This window comes from Mirounga angustirostris, unplaced genomic scaffold, assembly GCF_029215605.1.
Source record: "Mirounga angustirostris isolate CCGP_5_RB_7025 unplaced genomic scaffold, mMirAng1.0.hap1 SCAF_11, whole genome shotgun sequence".
Lineage (NCBI taxonomy): Eukaryota > Metazoa > Chordata > Mammalia > Carnivora > Phocidae > Mirounga > Mirounga angustirostris.
The window spans coordinates 15,920,337-15,938,575 of record NW_026991719.1 but is presented as its reverse complement, the minus strand read 5'-3'; the positions used below and the strand labels follow the sequence as shown (position 1 = coordinate 15,938,575).

The 18,239-nt window shown below is 44.6% G+C and overlaps 1 protein-coding gene across 5 annotated transcripts in view; it reads left to right on the top strand.

Annotated features, from left to right (window-relative positions):
• SH3KBP1 (SH3 domain containing kinase binding protein 1) overlaps nt 1-18,239 on the top strand; it is a 332,304-nt gene that overhangs the window by 43,795 nt on the left and 270,270 nt on the right. For 3 of the 5 annotated variants that reach the window (XM_064573856.1, XM_064573852.1, XM_064573849.1), the window contains exon 2: nt 6,828-6,985. The exons of 1 other annotated variant lie outside the window; for it this stretch is intronic. In XM_064573856.1, the coding sequence (XP_064429926.1) occupies nt 6,828-6,985 (158 nt within the window). Of the gene's footprint in view, nt 1-6,827; nt 6,986-18,239 lie in introns of those variants that run through there. One more of the 5 variants, XM_064573851.1, reaches the window with a different exon arrangement.

The window sequence follows — 18,239 nt, the reverse complement described above, 5'->3', positions numbered from 1 at the left end:
ACATCCTCTTTATCAATTCATCTATTGATGGACACTTGGGCTGCTTCCATATCACGGCTCTTGTAAATAATGGAAGAGTGAACATAGGGGTGCAGATATCTTTTCCTGTGTTTTCATTTTCTTCAGATAAATGCCCAGGAGTGGGATCGCTGGATCACCTGGTAGTCCTATTTTTAATTTTTGGAGGGACCTTCATACTGCTTTCCATAGCAGCTGCGCCATTCCCATCAGTGGAACACGAGGTTCCCTTTTCTCCACATCCTCACCAACACTTGTTATTTCTTGTCTTTTTGATTTTAGCCATGCTGACAGTTGTGAGGTGATATCTCGTTGTGGTTTTATTTGCATTTCCCTGATGATGAGTGATGTTGAGCACCTTTTTATGCACTTGTTGGCCATCTGTAGGTCTTCTTTGGAGAAATGTCTATTCGGAGCCTCTGCCCGTTTTTTAATCAGATTGTGTGTGTGTGGTTTTTGTTTGTTTTTTTTTTGTTTTTGTTTTGCTATTGAGTTGTATGAATTATTTATATATCTTGGATATTAACCCCTTATTAGATATATAATTTGTAAAGATTTTCTCCTGTTCCATATGTTGCCTTTTCATTTTGTTGATGGTTTTCTTTGCTGCTTATACATCTGAAATTCTATATTTTTTATTTATGTATTTTTAAAGATTTTATTTATTTACTTCAGAGAGAGAGAGAGAGAGAACATGAACAGGGGAGGGGCAGAGGGAGAGGGAGAAGCAGCCTTCCCATGGAGTGGGGAGCCTGATGTGAGGCTCGATCCCAGGACCTGCACCGAAGGCGGACGCTTAATGACTGAGCCACCCAGGCGCCCCTAATTTTTTAATTTTTAAAAAAGTTTTATTTATTTATTTGAGAGAAAGAGAGAGCAGGGGGAGGGGCAAAGGCAAAGGGAGAGGGAGAGAGAAACTCGAGCAGACTCCCTGCTGAGTGCAGAGCCCTGGTGTGGGGCTTTGTCTCCTGACCCCAAGATCATGACCTGAGCCGAAATCAAGAGTTGGACGCTCAAGCAACTGAGCCACCCAGGCGCCCGCATCTGAAATTCCCAGTGCTTAAAACTGCATGAGAGGTTTGTGGCATTATCTGTATATAAAGGAAATTAATTGGAAAACTTTTATTCCCCTTCATGCTCCTTGGTTTATTCAAATATTTGTGAGCTGGACATGATGCTCCGCAAGGGAGGTAGAAATCTGAAACCTGAAGAAGATAATGGCTCTTCCCAGACGGAGCTTACAGTCTGCCTGGGCCGAGCCACCGTGAACTTGTGGTGTGCTAAGTGGTGCCAGGAGACAGGAAGTTCAGTGCACAGAGGTGGGGAGGGGCTGGGTCACAGAGTGGGGCCTCTGAAATGCCACCGTGAGAAGTTTGCTGTGAGAAGGTGCTTGGCAGCTGGCTCATCCGACTGACAGTTAAAAAGCAGCCATTTCATCTTTGGGGGAGGACACATTCCAGCAAGTGTGAAGGCAGAGATCTGGGTGGTTGACAACGTTTTGCGTGTTAAAGGAGATGGCTCTGTCTGTCCGTACACATGGGTTAACTGTAGCTTCAGCATTTGCAGCAGGGCCAGATGCAGCAAACATGTGGAGGCTGGCTTTTGGCAGGAGCAGGCAGCTGGAGGGGGGTATTTTTCTGACAGGGAGACGTTTTTAAGTTTTGTAATTTATGGTGTCTTTAAATACGGGATTTTGTTTACTGCTGCCCTAATTACACCTCTGATATATTTTATTTAGCTTAGTGTTTTAATTTTGTGCTCATGCCCACAGGTAGTTTCCCAAAGGGTACCATTAACAAAAATCTTAGGTAATGTCTTATCATTCCTGCAGCTATCTGCAACTTCCTGAAGCCAAGGAAATGGGTTTCAGGGACACAGTCTTTCTCATGGGCTCTTGTCAATATTTTGACTGTGTTTATGACATGTGAGGTCTTGATTTCCTGTCTGCCAAGTATTATCCTAATTATCTCTGTCCAACGAAAGTACAGTACTAGGCCGCATATGTAATTTTATTATTTTTTTTATTTTTATTTTTTTAAAATGTTTTATTTATTTATTCATGAGAGTCAGAGAGGGAGAGAGAGAGAGAGAGAGAGAGAGGCAGAGGCAGAGGGAGAAGCAGGCTCCCTGCCTAGCAGGGAGCCCGATGTGGGACTCGATCCCAGGACCCTGGGATCATGACCTGAGCCGAAGGCAGATGCTTAGCCATCTGAGCCACCCAGGCGCCCTGCATATGTAATTTTAAATGTCCCAGTAGCCACGTCCATAAGGTAAAAACAAACAAGCGAAATTAATTTGAATAATTATTTAACCCAGCATATGTAAAATATCATTTCAACATGCAATCAATCTAAATTTATGAGATATTTTACATTCTTTTTCTCCCCATTAGTCTTTGCCACCTGCTCTGTATTTTATAGCCCATCTCAATTCAGACCAGTGACACTTCAGGTCCTCAATCGCCAAATATGGCAGGTGATACTGTAGTGGACAGCCAAAGTCCAGAACCTTTCAAAGGCTTACAGACAACACAGGACAGAACATTCCAAGGCGGTAGGAGAGACACAGCTTCATGATTTATGAACCCTTAAGAAAACCATACATAGGTTTCCTCCTCTTAGAGCAACCTGATATATAAAAATTCATCTTGACAGGAAAGGTAAAGCAGGAAGTGATTATTCATGTTACAAAAGAATTAACCACAGGAGTCTTTAAATAGCAAGCTCCCTTAGTGCACTGAAGAATCTGACTCAATTTGCAAAAATGTGATTGACGCTTGGCATTTTGGTACCAACTTGGTTGGGCAGAGAACTACCTGCCATTATAAAAGGCAGGCTGAACAGTTGGTGTGTCATGGCCTACTGAGCACCTACTACATGTCATGGATGCTCATAGGAGAATGAGAACAGAAGTAAGAACTAAGGGTGAGCTGTACCCAGAAGGCCTTTAGACGCTCACTGGGAGCATGAGACACATGTGCAGCCCCCACCACAGGGGATTGCCTTGAGGCCAGGGCCCAGGGAGGACTGGGGGCCGGAGGGGCCAGGAGGGTGATATGAGGCAGTCGGGGCGGGGCCCAGCTGGCGCCAGAAGGCAGACAGGGCGTATGTGATGACTTAAGTGTCTAGGAGATAAAACAAGTGTAACTCTGGAAAGACTGGGTCAATAAGATACTGGGAGGACTCAAAAATTATGTAGTTATGCTTTATTTATCCCTGAGCCCCTAATTCCTAATCCCCAGCCTTCCTTACAGTAAGCATCGATTAAGGTGTGTCCTCGGGCTCATCAAACAGAAGAGAGAGACTGAAGGAAAACCAGGGTGTGTTTCTCATCACTTTGCGACTTTAGCTGGCAGCTCTTTACTCCCCAGTAACCATCTTGAAGCAGATTTCTCCGTCCCTTTCCAGCTTCATTTTGGTAAGGCCCACATACAGAATAGAGAAGGTGAGACTTGTTCTTTAGGAAAGAAGCAAGGTTACTATTTCTGGAAGTTAATGGGGTTCTGACTCCCCCAAAGTACACAGGATTCAAGTTCAGTATCTAGGTGGACTATTGACTGGATTTCTCCTTAGCAGCCTTCCTATGCTCTCTCTCCCCCCACAGAGAGGTCCCATGTGCTGCTCCCCCATTCCACTCCCCACAATTTCCTGTTCCCATCAGACAGACTATGAGCTTTTATCTCCAAGTGCTAATAGGCTCCTTGGGGAGCCTAAGTCCATGTTCCAAGCCTTTTCTTAGTTAAAAAAAGACCTATTATTAAAAAAGTAATTATTTCCATGTATATATTTATGTGCATATACTGTACTGGTTGATTGAGAAAACCCAAAAGAAGCTTCTAAACATTTGTTATTAGGTTTAGTGGACTTGGGGAACACATAAGATTGAGTATTATATGACTTTAGACATTGGTAGAAAATGAAGGCGTTTGTCTTCATAGCTCAGGTACATACTTTCAAACATCTTGCAATCCCAATAGTTCCATACTATAATTAGGTGATTTACACCTATATCAGTGGTGGAAAACAACCTGTATTATGAATTGTCTTGATAATTTAGGGTTTTGGTCATCTCCCTGTAAGACCTGGTTGGCCTGTCCTTGTGTTCACCTCCCCATGTAGCTGGCAAAGAGCTCATACCAGGAGCAGAAAGTGGCAGCTCCACCATTTCCTTGTTTACTTGGTCACATGTTGAGTATTCTCTACAGCCCCTACTTTCTTTTTCTTTTTTTTTTTTTTTTAAGATTTTATTTATTTGACAGAGAGAGAGGGAGAGAGCACAAGCAAGGGGAGCGGCAGGCAGAGGGAGAGGGAGAAGCAGGCCCCCCGCCGAGCGGGGAGCCCGATGTGGGGCTCAATCCTAAGACCCTGGGATCATGACCTGAGCCTAAGGCAGACGCTTAACGACTGACCCACTCAGGCGCCCCCAACCCCTACTTTCTTAACACAAATCTTTTCAAGGCTTTCATCCATTTAGTGAGAGGTAATAGCCATAAAGAGGCTTTATCAGGAGGCCTCAGAGAACTGCAGGGGCCTCACGTAGCTGAAAGCTGGCTCTGGCTCTAGCCGCCATTCTTGTCCAAGAGCACCGCTGTCCCTCAGGCTGCTTCCTGTCTGCAGAGCACCCTCGATTGCTGGCCCTAGAGGCTGCTTGAAGGAACCAGTGTCATTCTGCAAATGGAATATTCGCGAAGTTGAATTTTTCTCTTTTTAAAATTAAATTAAAATGAATTGATGTTCTAATTTTTTTTTTCCCATCGTGTCAACTAATCCCTGAAGTGAGCTCATCACACTTGGGAGAATGCTGGCTCAGAAAATGATCGTAACTGCTTTGCTGAGCTTCAGGTTCTTTAATTGGGAAGATGAACATCATAACATTGTGAGGATTAAATGAGATAATGCAGGAAAATGTTGGGCACAGAAACAGTGGTTGCTGTCGGGTCCATTCCAATAGCAGAGCTTCAATAGGTCCCTGTCTAGGTCATTTGAAGAAAGTTGTTTTTTTATTGACCTGGTTCTGATTGTTGCGATAGCTAATTTGAACTGCTGGTGAGCAGAGCACGAGACAAGAAAATAGAAGTGTTTCCGCCTTTATACTGGTCAGGAACCAGGAAGAATCTGAAAAGGTTGCTTTGTTTATGCTCTTATGTTCCTCCTTTTTGTTTATAAGTGATGAGAAGGGTTTGCAACTCAACTTCATCCTGGCCAGATTCATGATAGCAAAGTCAGCCAGCTAATTTTGGAGTGAAAAAATTATCCAGGCAAGGAAATTTCACTTTGGGGTGCTGATGAACTGTCTGGGTTTGCTGACATGAATGGAAAGGGTTAGCATGCCAGTCTGGATAGCCAGGGTCTTCTGATCTGGAAGCACTTAGGGAATTCATCCCTAATGGATATGCAAAGCCCATTTGATGGGGGGCCCACTCACCTACCAACCTTTTTCCGGGAAACGTACCCCAGTGGACTGAAACTTCAAAAGTCGTGTGTGCTTTTTTGTCTCCTACTGAAGAAATCTTCACCAAACCCAAGATTACTAAGGTTTGATTCTGTGCTTTCTTATGAAGATTTTATAGTTTTAGCTCTTAGATTGAGGTCTGTGATCCATTCTGAGTTCATTTTTGTATGTGTGCTTCATGTAGGGCTCATGTAAAACCTTTCCTCTTCCATTTCTGTAATTCCTAAATTGCTAATTCACTACTTGAGGGTTCACCTAATTTTTGCTACCGTTCTATTTATTCATTTGCCATTCATTCATTCATACTGACCTGCAAATATAGAAGGAAAAGGTCAGGAGGTTTATTGGTTGAGGGGGGTGTGAGGCGAGACCCAAAGTGTAGATGAATTGCATAATCCATCTATGGGTAAGTTAACACGCTCAGGATTGCTTAGCTCTGCTAACGTGCATCCGTACTTTGTCAACAAGAAGCCCCATCTGTGTCATCTGTTGCCTCCCCCTATGACTAAGTATAAAACATCACCCCAGATTGGGAGAATGCTTTAAAATGGTATTGCTGCCTGAGGGGCGCTCGGGTGGCTCAGTCGGTTAAGCGTCTGCCTTCGACTCAGGTCATGATCCTGGGGTCCTGGGGTTGAGCCCCAGTGTCTGGGTCCCCACTCAGCAGGGAGTCTTCTGGAGATTCTCTCTCTCCCTCTGCCCCTCCCCACTACTCGTGCACTCGCTCTCTCTCTCAAATAAATAAATAAAATCTTTAAAGAATGGTGTTGCTGCCTGAGAGGCCCTCTGTTGAGAGGGCAGCTGTGCGTGCAGGCGTGAGCAGTCTGAGACGTTGGCTTGGCCAGCGGGGCCCTCAGTGCCAGCTGTCCTTACACATGTTGGGGCTGAGAGAGGGGCATTTTCTCTGTAGAGTGGCACTTATTATCACCCACATTTTGCATGCCTGAGGCCCAGAGAAGTTAACGTCACATGGTTAGCCTTGGCAAGGGTGGGGGCACCTAAGTACCAAATCTGTGTCTGTTAACTACTTTCTCTGTGCTTGGAGAAAGGATGCTGTGCTCCTTCCGGGAGTGCTGATGTTGTTGGCCTTCTGCCATTGTGTGATTTCCTCTCTGAAGCTCCTGCTGGCCCTGAGACCCGTAGGCCACTCTGACTGTGCCTGACCACGGACCTGTGCTTTGTGGTTTCTGTACGACAGGCCTCAGGTTAACCAAAATCAGGTTGCTGTGTGGGGCCCTGTTATTTTAAGTATCGGTAGAGGGGAACTCCCTTTAATATGACTACTGATCTTCCAGGGCTGGTGGGCCTTAGCAGCATCTGATCTAAAGTGCTCTTTCTTCTGTCCCTGTTCCTTCCAGTGGAGGCCATAGTGGAATTTGACTACCAGGCCCAGCACGACGATGAGCTGACGATCAGCGTGGGTGAGATCATCACCAACATCAGGAAGGAGGATGGAGGCTGGTGGGAGGGACAGATCAATGGCAGGAGAGGTTTGTTCCCTGACAACTTTGTAAGAGTGAGTACAACGTGAAACCCTTTTCCTGTCTCCTGTGTGGGTTCTACTGACCAAAGCTCTGGGGGCACTTGAGGAATTTCATGGGCTCTCTTACGGGATGAATTGCATGTAGAGCTTTGCACCAACTATCTAGAGACCCATTTTGAAATCACTTTCTTAAGGCCCAGAATGTCCTCTTTTTAAACTATGTCACTTAGAAAATGCTGGAAAAATACAAAGCTTGTTAAACTGTTTTTATTTATGTACTTGTTCACTTGCTTTGATGTTTTAAGAGAATTTTACCCTTTTCCATTCCATTCAAAATGAGGTGAAAGTAGTTTTGACTATTTAAGTCAAGTAGCAATCAAACTAAATGTAGAATTCCAGTTATGCTATGTTTTCGACCTTTATATTCACATCGCTTTTTTGATAGGAACTATATTATTTTTCTTTCCCCTTTATGGTCATGAAGCATTGCATAAAATCTACTTTTTCAGTAAGGTTTGGAAAATTATGCCCTTTGCAGAAATCATCTAGGGGTTAACTATAAAAATGCAGCTCATTCATGTTAAGAAATTATATACTGCAAGTTGTACATAATAGTTGGGATTGGGTAAAAAAAAAAAAAAAAAGGGTCACCTTGAGGCTGTTCCCTGTGGGAAATACCAAGTAGGTCTAAAAATCTGTTGTACCGTAAACTTTCTATCTAATGCTGGAGGAGACTGGATTGTTCTCGGTAGGAAGGGCTGTGTGCACAAATCCCCAGGGCCTCTGCTGTAGTTTTGGGGGGGTAGCAGACCATGCCTAAGACCTGCGGCTGTGGGGAGCAGGTGATGTGGGGAATGCTGGGCCTAGAGAAGCAGGTGCCCTGGTCAGAGAGTCTCGAGGGCTACGTGGGAGGGTTTTATGAAAAGGGATTGATGATGAAAAACCGTGTCCAACCCCTGGGCCCTGCCCCCCAAGTGTAGAGCAAATAGGAACTCAGTTCAGTGTCTTTCCTCAGGATCTTGCCTCAGAGTGTTCCTGCTAACAGTTCTTTTGTTCATTTCTTTTTGTTGTGCAGAAGGCTGGGGGAAGTTTTGTTGGTAACATGCTGATAAACTTACTTTCTGTAGATAGTTGTGGGAGTGCAGACTTTTTTTGTTTTCTTATCTTATAGTTGAACCTAGCAGCTCTCTCCCCTTTTAAAAGTAGGAAAGCATTACATCTGGGCTACTACAGATTGACTCTGTTGAACTGATGTGCAAATGGGGGTGAATTATTTTGCCCTTCCAAACAAAATCCCCAATTTTGGGACAAGGACTGTCCTTGAAGTTGAGCAAATTCTGGTGGGGAAGGAGGGTTTCTCCAGACAAAAGGGGGAAGGTTTGGTGTGAAGATGGAGGACTAAGAAATGAGAGAAGAGGACCATGGGAAAGAAAAAGGAATATCTGGGGAAGAGAGAAGAGGATCCTGGGAAGGAGGTGAGGACTGTGGGAGAGAGAGAGGAAGACTCTGGGAAGGAAGGGAGGACTTGGGAGGAGAGAGAACATCCCTGGGAAGGAGTAGGGACTACAGTGTTGGCACCAGTCTTGGGGTGGGGGGAGGCTCTATTTGGAAAGCCTTATTTTGATGTCCTGTAGGCTCAGTGGCCCCTCATTCCAAACCAGAAATCCATTGACTCAGAAAACTTCTGAGTTGGACTTTGCTCAGGGCTTAAGGCTGGGCCACCTACTTAGGCGTTTGGGGGGGCTGGCAGGTACCAGGACAGGGAAGCGCAGTGCAGGAAGAGCCCAGGCAGGCTCGGAACCTCTCCTCCTTGCTCAGGGGGTGCTGGGGGGCGGGAGCTCCTCACTGTGAGCCCGGGGTGATGTGGTCCTGGCCGAGGGGCCTCTCTCCACCCTCCTCCCCCTGCTGGGCCTAGGGCTGGGCCTGGGGCCACCACGGCGGCCTCCTGCCCTCTGGCTTCCCTGGGCTTTGACCCAAGGGGAATGCTGGTAGGAGATGGTCAGGAGGGAGGGAGGCCAGCCAGGTCAGGGATTACCCTGCTGGCTCGCTACCCCCGGGTTGTCCCTCTGCCAGACGGTGGCTGCTCCTAAGTCCCCTTCCTCCACGCTCCTTTCTCTTCATCCCCTGTTTCTAGCCCCGCCTCTTGCCTCGCAGTTTCTCTGTACCTCACCCACTTGGTTGTGTGTGGGGGGAGTCTCCTTCTTAGTCCTGCCTCAGATTACCTAATGCGGGCGTGCAATCTGTTTCCTTTTCGGAGCCCGACTACTTCATCTGGCCACGGTGAGGACTAAAGGAGTCAGGACTTAGCACGTGGCTGGCCACCTACTGAGTGTGTCCCCATCCATGTCACCCTTTCCCCTGGCCCGAGGGCCTAGTCGCTTGTGCTCTCCCCTCGGCTAGAGCACTTCCAGTGCAGGAAGTCACACTCTAGGGAGGTGCTCCTTCCACCGGAGCCAGAAAGGATGTGGCAGGAACGGCTAGGGCTGCGCCACCTGCGGCTGCCACATTTGGCAGAAAAAGAAACTGCTGAGTCTATTTTCAAGTCTTCACCCACTGGGAATGTTTTAGGCCTATTATTGAAAAACCTAGTCGGTGGATGCAGTGGGGTTTAACAATAACGCAAACTGCCGTAAAGGGTTCTAGAAGCTGAAAATACATCTTTAGGTAATAACAATCATACTGGCATAAGTTTGCGGTTTGGAGAGTGGGTTTACACATGCTTTCTTTAGCTCAAGAATAATTTGTCCCTGGATTGAACTGGGGAGTCTGGTGGAATCCCACTGTTGTTTGTGTGCCTTTATGCCAGTGTTGCCACGATCAGAGAGCTTACCTTACGCGCTTTCTTGATTCATTTATCGGATCCTTAATCAGCGTCCTTATGGAGCATGGTCCCCCAAGGTGTTGGGATTCAGTATCCACCCTCAACTCTGTATTGTCTCAGTTTCTCAAAAGAAAACTACCAGCCATTCCAGTCACCCCCTTCTTAAGAAGATGCCTGGGCTTTGCCAGCTCTTGGGCTGAGATTTGTTGGCAGGCGTCAATGTATCCAGCCAGGGTACAGTCATGCCCTTTTGGGTTTATCCTCCTTTTTCTTTTATTTAGTTAGTTCTTATTTATTTACTGTACACGTGAAAGAAGAATCCTTTTAAATTCCCCTTTCCTTTCTTCTCCCTACCTGCTTTTTTTAGAATCCATTTTTCTCTCTCTCTCCTCTTTTTTTAAAAAAATTATTCATTGTTAGGTGAAATTTACATAGAGTAAAATGCTGAAGTCATAACCGTACCTCTTGGTGAATTTCTTTTTGTAAGTGTGCACCTCTGTAACCATCATTCAGATCAGTCCTATTTCTGTCCCTCCAGAATCATGCCTTTTCCAAGTCATTCCCCTTCCCATAGGTAAGCTATCATTATAGGTGAGGCTTGCCTGTATTTGAATTTCATATAAATGGAATCAACAAGTATGTGTTCTTTTAGGCACGGCCCCTGTTGCACAACAAAATGTTGTTGCATACATCAGTACTTTGTTCTTGCTGTAGAGTATCCCATTTTATGAATATGCCAGCATTTGTTTATCTGTTCTCCTGTTGATGGACATTCAGGTCGTTTCCAGTTTGGGTATTTTATGATTAAAGGCTCTGAACATTCTTGTGTAAATCTTCTTACAGACGTAGGCCCTTGTTTCTCTTGTGTATTTACCCATGGGAGTGGCATTGCTGCGCACTCACTTTTAAGTGTATATACTTTTTTCTCTTTAAAGCTGTGGCCTCCGTGGATGGGTCGGGGGTGTCATGCCTGTGTCGGAGCCCTGTTTGTGCCACATTAGCCCGCTGAGCCAGTCAGCCTGACTCTGGTTGTCTTCATGTAGCTGCCCTGTGAGCATGACAGCCGAGGAGCCCTAAAGCCTGGAACTCACTCTCCCAGGGACCATTTGATTGTTGGGCCCAAGAAGTATCAAAGACTCCTTCTTAAATTGTTGAAAACATGCCGATAGAGAAAGTTTTATTGTGTCAAAATTTTATTGGACTCATTCAGTGAGGGAACTAGCAGAATCACAAAACTGATTCGGTGAGGATATGAGGAACACATGAAAAAGTCAGTGCAGAAAGGGATGTTCAAATAAGATTGCAAAGTTATATTTAAAACAGGTTCGTGTTTTAGAGAACAATACAGTCTTAACCTCTGGGGTTATCATCTCTACCAGAGAAGAAAAAAAAAAGCACACCTTATCATTTTTTAAAAAAATTTTTATTGTTATGTTAAGCACCATACATTACATCATTAGTTTTTGATGTAGTGTTCCATGATTCATTGTTTGCGTATAACACCCAGCGCTCCATGCAGAGCGTGCCCTCCTTAATACCCATCACCAGGCTAACCCATCCTCCCACCCCCCAAAGAGGCAAAGGATCTGTACTCAGAGAACTATAAAATTATCATTTTTCTATATGTTATCCTCTGACTTTTATAGGGTTGTAAAATGTCCTAATAAAGTGTTTGTTAGTTAAATCAAGTTACATTTCCACAGAGAATCACATGATCCTGCTGGGGGTGGAGCTTAGAGAAAATATATCAGCATGACATTAAAAGGTCACACCATCATCCTTTTTCGCCTGATTTTTAAGTTTTGGATTTTTTTTTTGGAACGGACAACAAGACGCTGTAATTTGGGGTGCAATAGTAAGAGGTACTAGGATGAAATCCTCAAAGTCATTTATTAAAAAAAAATGCTGCCCTTCTGGGATCTGAAACTGCCACATAGAACAGAAAGATAGCTACCTATTAAAGGCAGATATGGGCTTTTTCATAGAAGTTCACCTTCCCCATGTTGGATTTAATTACCAAGGTCTTTCTTTCGAACCTTACGCCCAGATTCAGACAGCAGTGTATTTTAGTCCAGCAAAGGATTTCTAAGCAGCCTTTTTCTGAGTTCTTCTGACGTGTATCCACAGATATACATTTTTTAATGGCCAGCCAAAGGAATTTTAAAAAGAAAAAACCTTGAAACTTTAGCTTGGGCCCACAGGCGTATGGCTGACTGCTCTGGGAGGGGACCCTTGGTGAAACGCAGCGGGACCCAGGCCCTCAACGTTTTGTTGTACAGAAATAGACGTGTGGAAAGCAGGAAGCTGCGGTAGGGGTTAAAAGAATATGCTTGTTGGTTTTGAAATTGACCTGACACTGTCTGTGAGGAAGTAAACCATTCTCTCTGCCTATTTGTACACGTGTTAGGGAAACGTACACTCTGCAAGCTGTGGGCCCATCGTTGAAGGCTGAGCTGTATTTACTTGTAGCTTGCATGTCTAATGCTGAGTATCACAATTTTCAGCTTGGTTTCCCATTGCCTCAGCCTCCATTTGCTAGGTGTTTCGGATCTCTCTTTGGCATATCCAGAGCCTGTTTTGTATTTGTGTAAAGTTGAAGAATATAGTTGTTTCATAATCAGTGAGGTGAAAGGTCAGGATTTTGCATATTTGTACCATTCAGAGAGAAAGTTCACAGTTACTTTGCTGGGTTTTTTTGTTTTTTTTTTTTTTTTTGTGCTAATGCTGCTTTTAATGGTGGCTCAATATAGAAGTAGAAGGTTTTTCTCACTTGAGCTAATAGAAGTTTTAAAACATGGCCTTTTACACTCTTAAGTAGCCTCATAATAGATTTGTATCTCAGGCTGACAGGGCTATATAAAGGATACAGGACAGGATGGAGATTATTTCTTGTTTTCTTGTGGGGTGAAAGAATTAACTGTTAACCCAGCATCATGATTATACTTATTTGGGGAAAAAAATGTTATGTTTTGGTGGTGGTTTCATCTTCCATTTCTTTTAGTTGGGTGGGAAATAAAAGGAAATTTGCTTTCTCAAATTTGACATTTTCTTGTTAATACACCTTTTGTTTTGGTAGGTGGCCATCCATTAAGCCCGTTGGAGTCCTCCTGAGTATTTCTGAATTGTGTTGTGAACACGTGTGTTTGAGCCCAAGCAACTTGTCTTCTTACAGCATTTAGTTGTTGTTTGCTTTCTTGTTAGACAAATATTAGCAATATATCCTTTCCATCTTCCCTGCCATTAAGATCCCAAATCTCATCAAATGTCTGGTTTGAAAACCAGGGCGATAGTAGTAAAAAAAAAAAAAAGGTTTTACACAAACTATCCCTTCTTTTTTAAAAATATTTTTTTACCTTTATTTTATTATATTAGGCACCATACATTACATCATTAGTTTTTGATGTAGTGTTCCATGATTCATCGTTTGCGTATAACACACAGTGCTCCATGCAATACGTGCCCTCCTTAATACCCATCACCGGGCTAACACATCCCCGCACCCCCCTCCCCTCTAAAACCCTCAGTTTGTTTCTCGGAGTCCATAGTCTGTCATCGTTTGTCTCCCCCTCCGATTCCCTCCCCTTCATTTTTCCCTTCCTACTATTTTTTTTTTTTACATATAATATATTATTTGTTTCAGAGGTACAGGTCTGTGATTCATCAGTCATACACAATTCACAGTGCTCACCGTAGTACCTACCCTCCCCAATGTCCATCACCCAGCCACCCCATCCCTCCCACCCCCTACCACTCCAGCAACCCTCAGTTTGTTTCCTGAGATTAAGGGTCTCTTATGGTTTGTCTCCCTCTCTGGTTTCATCTTGTTTCATTTTTTCCTCCCTTCCCCTATGATCCTCTGTCTTGTTTCTCAAATTCCTCATATCAGTGAGATCATATGATACTTGTCTTTCTCTGATTGACTTATTTCGCTTAGCATAATACCCTCTAGTTCCATCCACGTTGTTGCAAATGGCAAGATTTCTGGGTTTTTTTTCTAATGGCTGCATAATATTCCATTTGTATATATATATATACCACATCTTGTTTATCCATTCATCTGTTGATGGACATCTTGGCTCTTTCCGTAGTTTGGCTATTGTGGACATTGCTGCTATAAACATTGGGGTGCATATACCCTTTTGGATCACTACATTTGTATCTTTGGGGTAAATACCCAGTCAAACTATCCCTTCTGTAAGCCTGAGCCTGTGCTGGAACTTTCCCCAAACTCTAAATTTCTACTTCAAGTTATTGACCTTTAAGTTCTATCCGTATGAGAGGAACAGATCACTGAAAAGAGGTACATATATGTTTACCCTTTTCCTGTGATAATCTTCATCTTCAAATTTTAGTTCTGTCACAGAATAAAATTTGAATTCTGTTCCCTGTGTCCTTTTCAAATCTTGACAAAGAGCACAGTCCCCTCACTGGAGCTGTCCGTGCTTCTCAGGTCTGCTTGAGTGCGCTGTGTGGTCGAGGGCAGTGGTGTGGGGGCCTGGGGACTTGGGTAGACACTTTCCTCTGTTCCTCTGCCTGTGGTGGCAGCTTGTCCCCACCCCCCCAACCCCACACTCTCCAGAGCAGATGACCTGAGGCATCATGGCTCCTTGTTCACATGGCTTGTCAATGAGGAAGACTTGTCTATGCCTTCATTATTCAAACTTTGTTGGCTCTCTGGTGTCATTAAATAACATGGAAACACATCCCTCTCTCTCCAAACAAATGCTAGTGCATCATTTCTTCTAATGGTGCCTCTGCTCATTGGTTTCTGAGTCACACCTGTCTTTCCATTTTCAACGGTGGAATGTGGCCCCTTGGTTACTGGTAGGGTTCACTTTAAGCATCAAGTGAATCCTTGTCCAGTGGTTTCACAGTACTTGTGACTTTAGGCATCAGTTCAGGTAGCTTTCACTTTGTCAGCACCTTAATTCTGGACCCACAAGGTGGAATTCTCGACGAGATCACATAAGCTGCTGATGGAACAGGTCTGTGAGTAAGACAAAGATCATTACGTATTTCTCAACTGTCAGAACTGTGCAGTGTTTACTGCTAAATGTGAGATGGAGGCTCTGGAGGAATAATGGTAGCAGAAGTGAGCTCGGTAAATGAAAGACATTCTCTCTGGAAATACAAATATATAACAGAGGGGACAGGTGTCAGAGTGGGGGGGGTGCTTCACTTACAGTCTAGCTTGGATCTGATTGTCTTCCTGTTACAAAGGAGAGAGCACTTGCAACAGGACATACTACGAAGAGGTAGTGTGGCAATTCAGTTCAGTGCAAGACTGAGTCAACCTTCCTGTATTATGGAAGCAAACTTAGGTTTTATGGACCTGGCGAGCATGTGGTTTAAACTGCTTTCTGGCCCATGGGCCCTGTCTGGGGGACTGTCGCCCCTGCCACACTCACTGCTTGAAGACCCTGTGTCCTGGGGAATCGTGAGGGACCGGGTTTCTACTCTTCATTCTGCCTTGGGCGGGTAAGATACGGTTTCTTCCTCATCATTCCTTCTGCTTTTTCTGGGCAGAGGCACTTGTTCCTGGTAGCGGGAGGAGGTGGACGATGTGGCGCTGCTCCTCGTAAGGAGAAGAGGGAACAGAGGGTGTTGTGTCTGAGGGGCCACCGTGCCCACCCCTTGGGCCCGGGCTCTGGCTGCTGCTCGGGCGGAAGCTATCGGCCTTGAGTGCCCCTTGGTGGGACAGGCTGGTCTTTATTTAAAAAATTTACTTCAACAGGGGCCCCTGGGTGGCTCAGTCGTTAAGCGTCTGCCTTCGGCTCCGGTCATGGTCCCAGGGTCCTGGGATCGAGCCCCGCATCGGGCTCCCTGCTCCGTGGGAAGCCTGCTTCTCCCTCCCCCACTCCCCCTGCTTGTGTTCCCTCTCTCGCTGTGTCTCTCTCTGTCAAATAAATAAATAAAATCTTTAAAAAAAATGTACTTCAACAAATGGCATAGAGTAGAGATTTCCAAGTTACTCTTCTACATTCAGAGACCCTGAAGTGGATCTCTCTCATCAAATTTCACCTTTTTAAAAAAGATATATTTTTTTATTTTTAGAGAGAGAGTGTGAGAGGGAGCGGGGGGGGGTGGGGGGGGCGCGCTGAGGGAGAGAGAGAATCCTGAAGCAGATTCCGTGCTGAGTGTGGAGCTCCATCCCGGGACCCTGAGACCATGACCTGAGCCGAAACCAAGAGCTGACCACTCAACCGACGGGGCCACCCAGGCGCCCCAAATTTCACTTTTCCAAAAAACTCTGAACCCCAGGGCAGTCGATTTTGTGCATGATATGGAATATTATTTTCAAGATATTTGTCTCTCTGAGAAAGGTAGCAGGAATTTTCTGGGTGTGTTATATAATGTGCTCACAGCATCGAGTTGTGATCTGCTCGGCTGTGCGGGGCTCTGCTCTACTTGTGGAGGGGCATTCGCTGGGTGTCTGCTCTGTGCGGGGCGCCAGGGGCTACCAACACAATGAGACACATTAAATGGAATATTGTCTTGTCACAAATGTAACTTCTTCCATGGGATGACACTTTTAGCTCCTGTGACCTGTTCTTTGGTCATTTTCTACTCTGGACAGCATGGGTTAGACATTGTTCTACAAAGATGTTCCTGAGTAAGACACCACCTGGAAGGTTTGGACTGGATTCATCAGGCAACTCTGTTAGAATGTGCTAAATGAACCTACAGTTGGTTTTCTTGTGGCCCTGATTGCTGTTACTTTATGGAATAATAATGGCTACATTCTATTCCAGGCTTACTGGCTGCCTGGCACTGTGTATATAAACTGCCAGTGTCTGACCGTGTACAGGGCATTTGTTGAGCACTTACTGTATGTCAGGAAGGAAGGCGGCTAAGCCCTTCCCATGTTTTATCTCATTAAATCCTTATACCTGTTCTTTTTTATCCTGCCTGTTTTTCAGAAGAGGTAACTGAGGCATAGGCATCTTAAAGTTAAAAAACTTATTCATGGCCACACAACTTGGGTGGGGCAGAGAGTGCACTGGAACCCTGGCGGGCTGGCTCTAGAACCTGAGCTCGAGCCCACAGCATTATCTGGGCATCTGTATCGTCCCGATGGGAGTAGGCCCCTCACCGTTATTGCCTGCTACATTATGCCTTCCCCGAGTGTCCACTCAGTATTTTGCAAATTTGTACCCCTCTGAGGTAAAGCTCACAATTATTTTGCTCTTCTTGATGTAAGAAAGAATCACAAATTTAACTTCCGTAAGTGACATAAAGTAGAGATTTCCAGGTTGCTGTTCTATGTTCAGAATTGTGCTTGTTTTATTTTCTGATTTTTAAAAGATCCTCTTCAGAAATCAGCTATTTCAATTCAAAAGAGCAGCCATTGCCTGGATTTTTGGGCTTGTGCTGTTTCTCCTACAAATTGTGAGAGCAGGGGGACCTTGGTGACACAGTCAGTTAAGTGTCTGACTCTTGGTTTTGGCTCCGGGCATGATCTCAGGGTCCTGGGATCGAGCTCCGCACTGGGCTGTGTTCAGCATGGAGTTTGCTTGAGATTCTCTCCCTCTCCTTCTGCCCCTCACGCTCCTGTTGTGTTTCTCTCTCTCTCTCTCTAAAATAAATAAAATATTTTTTAAAAAAAACACCAAATTGTGAAAACAAGGGAATTTGGGAACATATTTCATTTTACTAATTAGTAAGGAAACTTGTTATTTTGTAATGTTCAGGATATGCTTTTCAGGAGCTTGACTGTCTTTTCTATCAGTGGTTAATAATCCAGGTGTTTGACTATCCAGTTGTTCCCCATCCTTGGGGTCCTTAAAAGCAACCAATTCCTGCTCAAATTATTCTTTTTTTTTTTTTTTAATTTTATTATGTTAGTCACCATACAATACATCATTGGTTTTTGATGTGGTGATCCACGATCCATTGTTTTCGTATAACACCCAGTGCTCCATGCAGTACGTGCCCTCCTTAATACCCATCACCGGGCTAACCAATCCCACCCCCCCTCCCCTCTAAAACCCTGTTTGTTTAAAATTTAAATACATAGTTTTCTTTTAGAAAACAAAATCCTAACAACCAGAAACTGTTGAATGCTGTTGTGAGAAATGTTACTCCAAGAGAAATGTTACTCCAGTGTCTGGTATAATTGAGGACAAGTGTGTCACCAGTGAGAGCCCACACCATTTAGCAGATTCCTCAGACTTCGTCACTGTTGCAGTGCTGGAAGAATGTGGGGGGATGTCATGTGACTTGGGGAGAGCAGTCCCCTGACCCAGTTGATCTTGGTGATTATGCATAATGGAGTCCTATTTTCTTAATGACAGGATTATTGAATCTGAGCTTAGAAAGGGACTTTGAAATCATGTGTTTCAACCCCCAGCTTCCTAGCAGATCAAAATCTGGACCATCTAGAATACTGACTTGATCATTACTGGATATTTACACTTGTGACATGTGGGGTCCCACAGGGGACTCCTTGCCAGTGGGTCTCCAGCC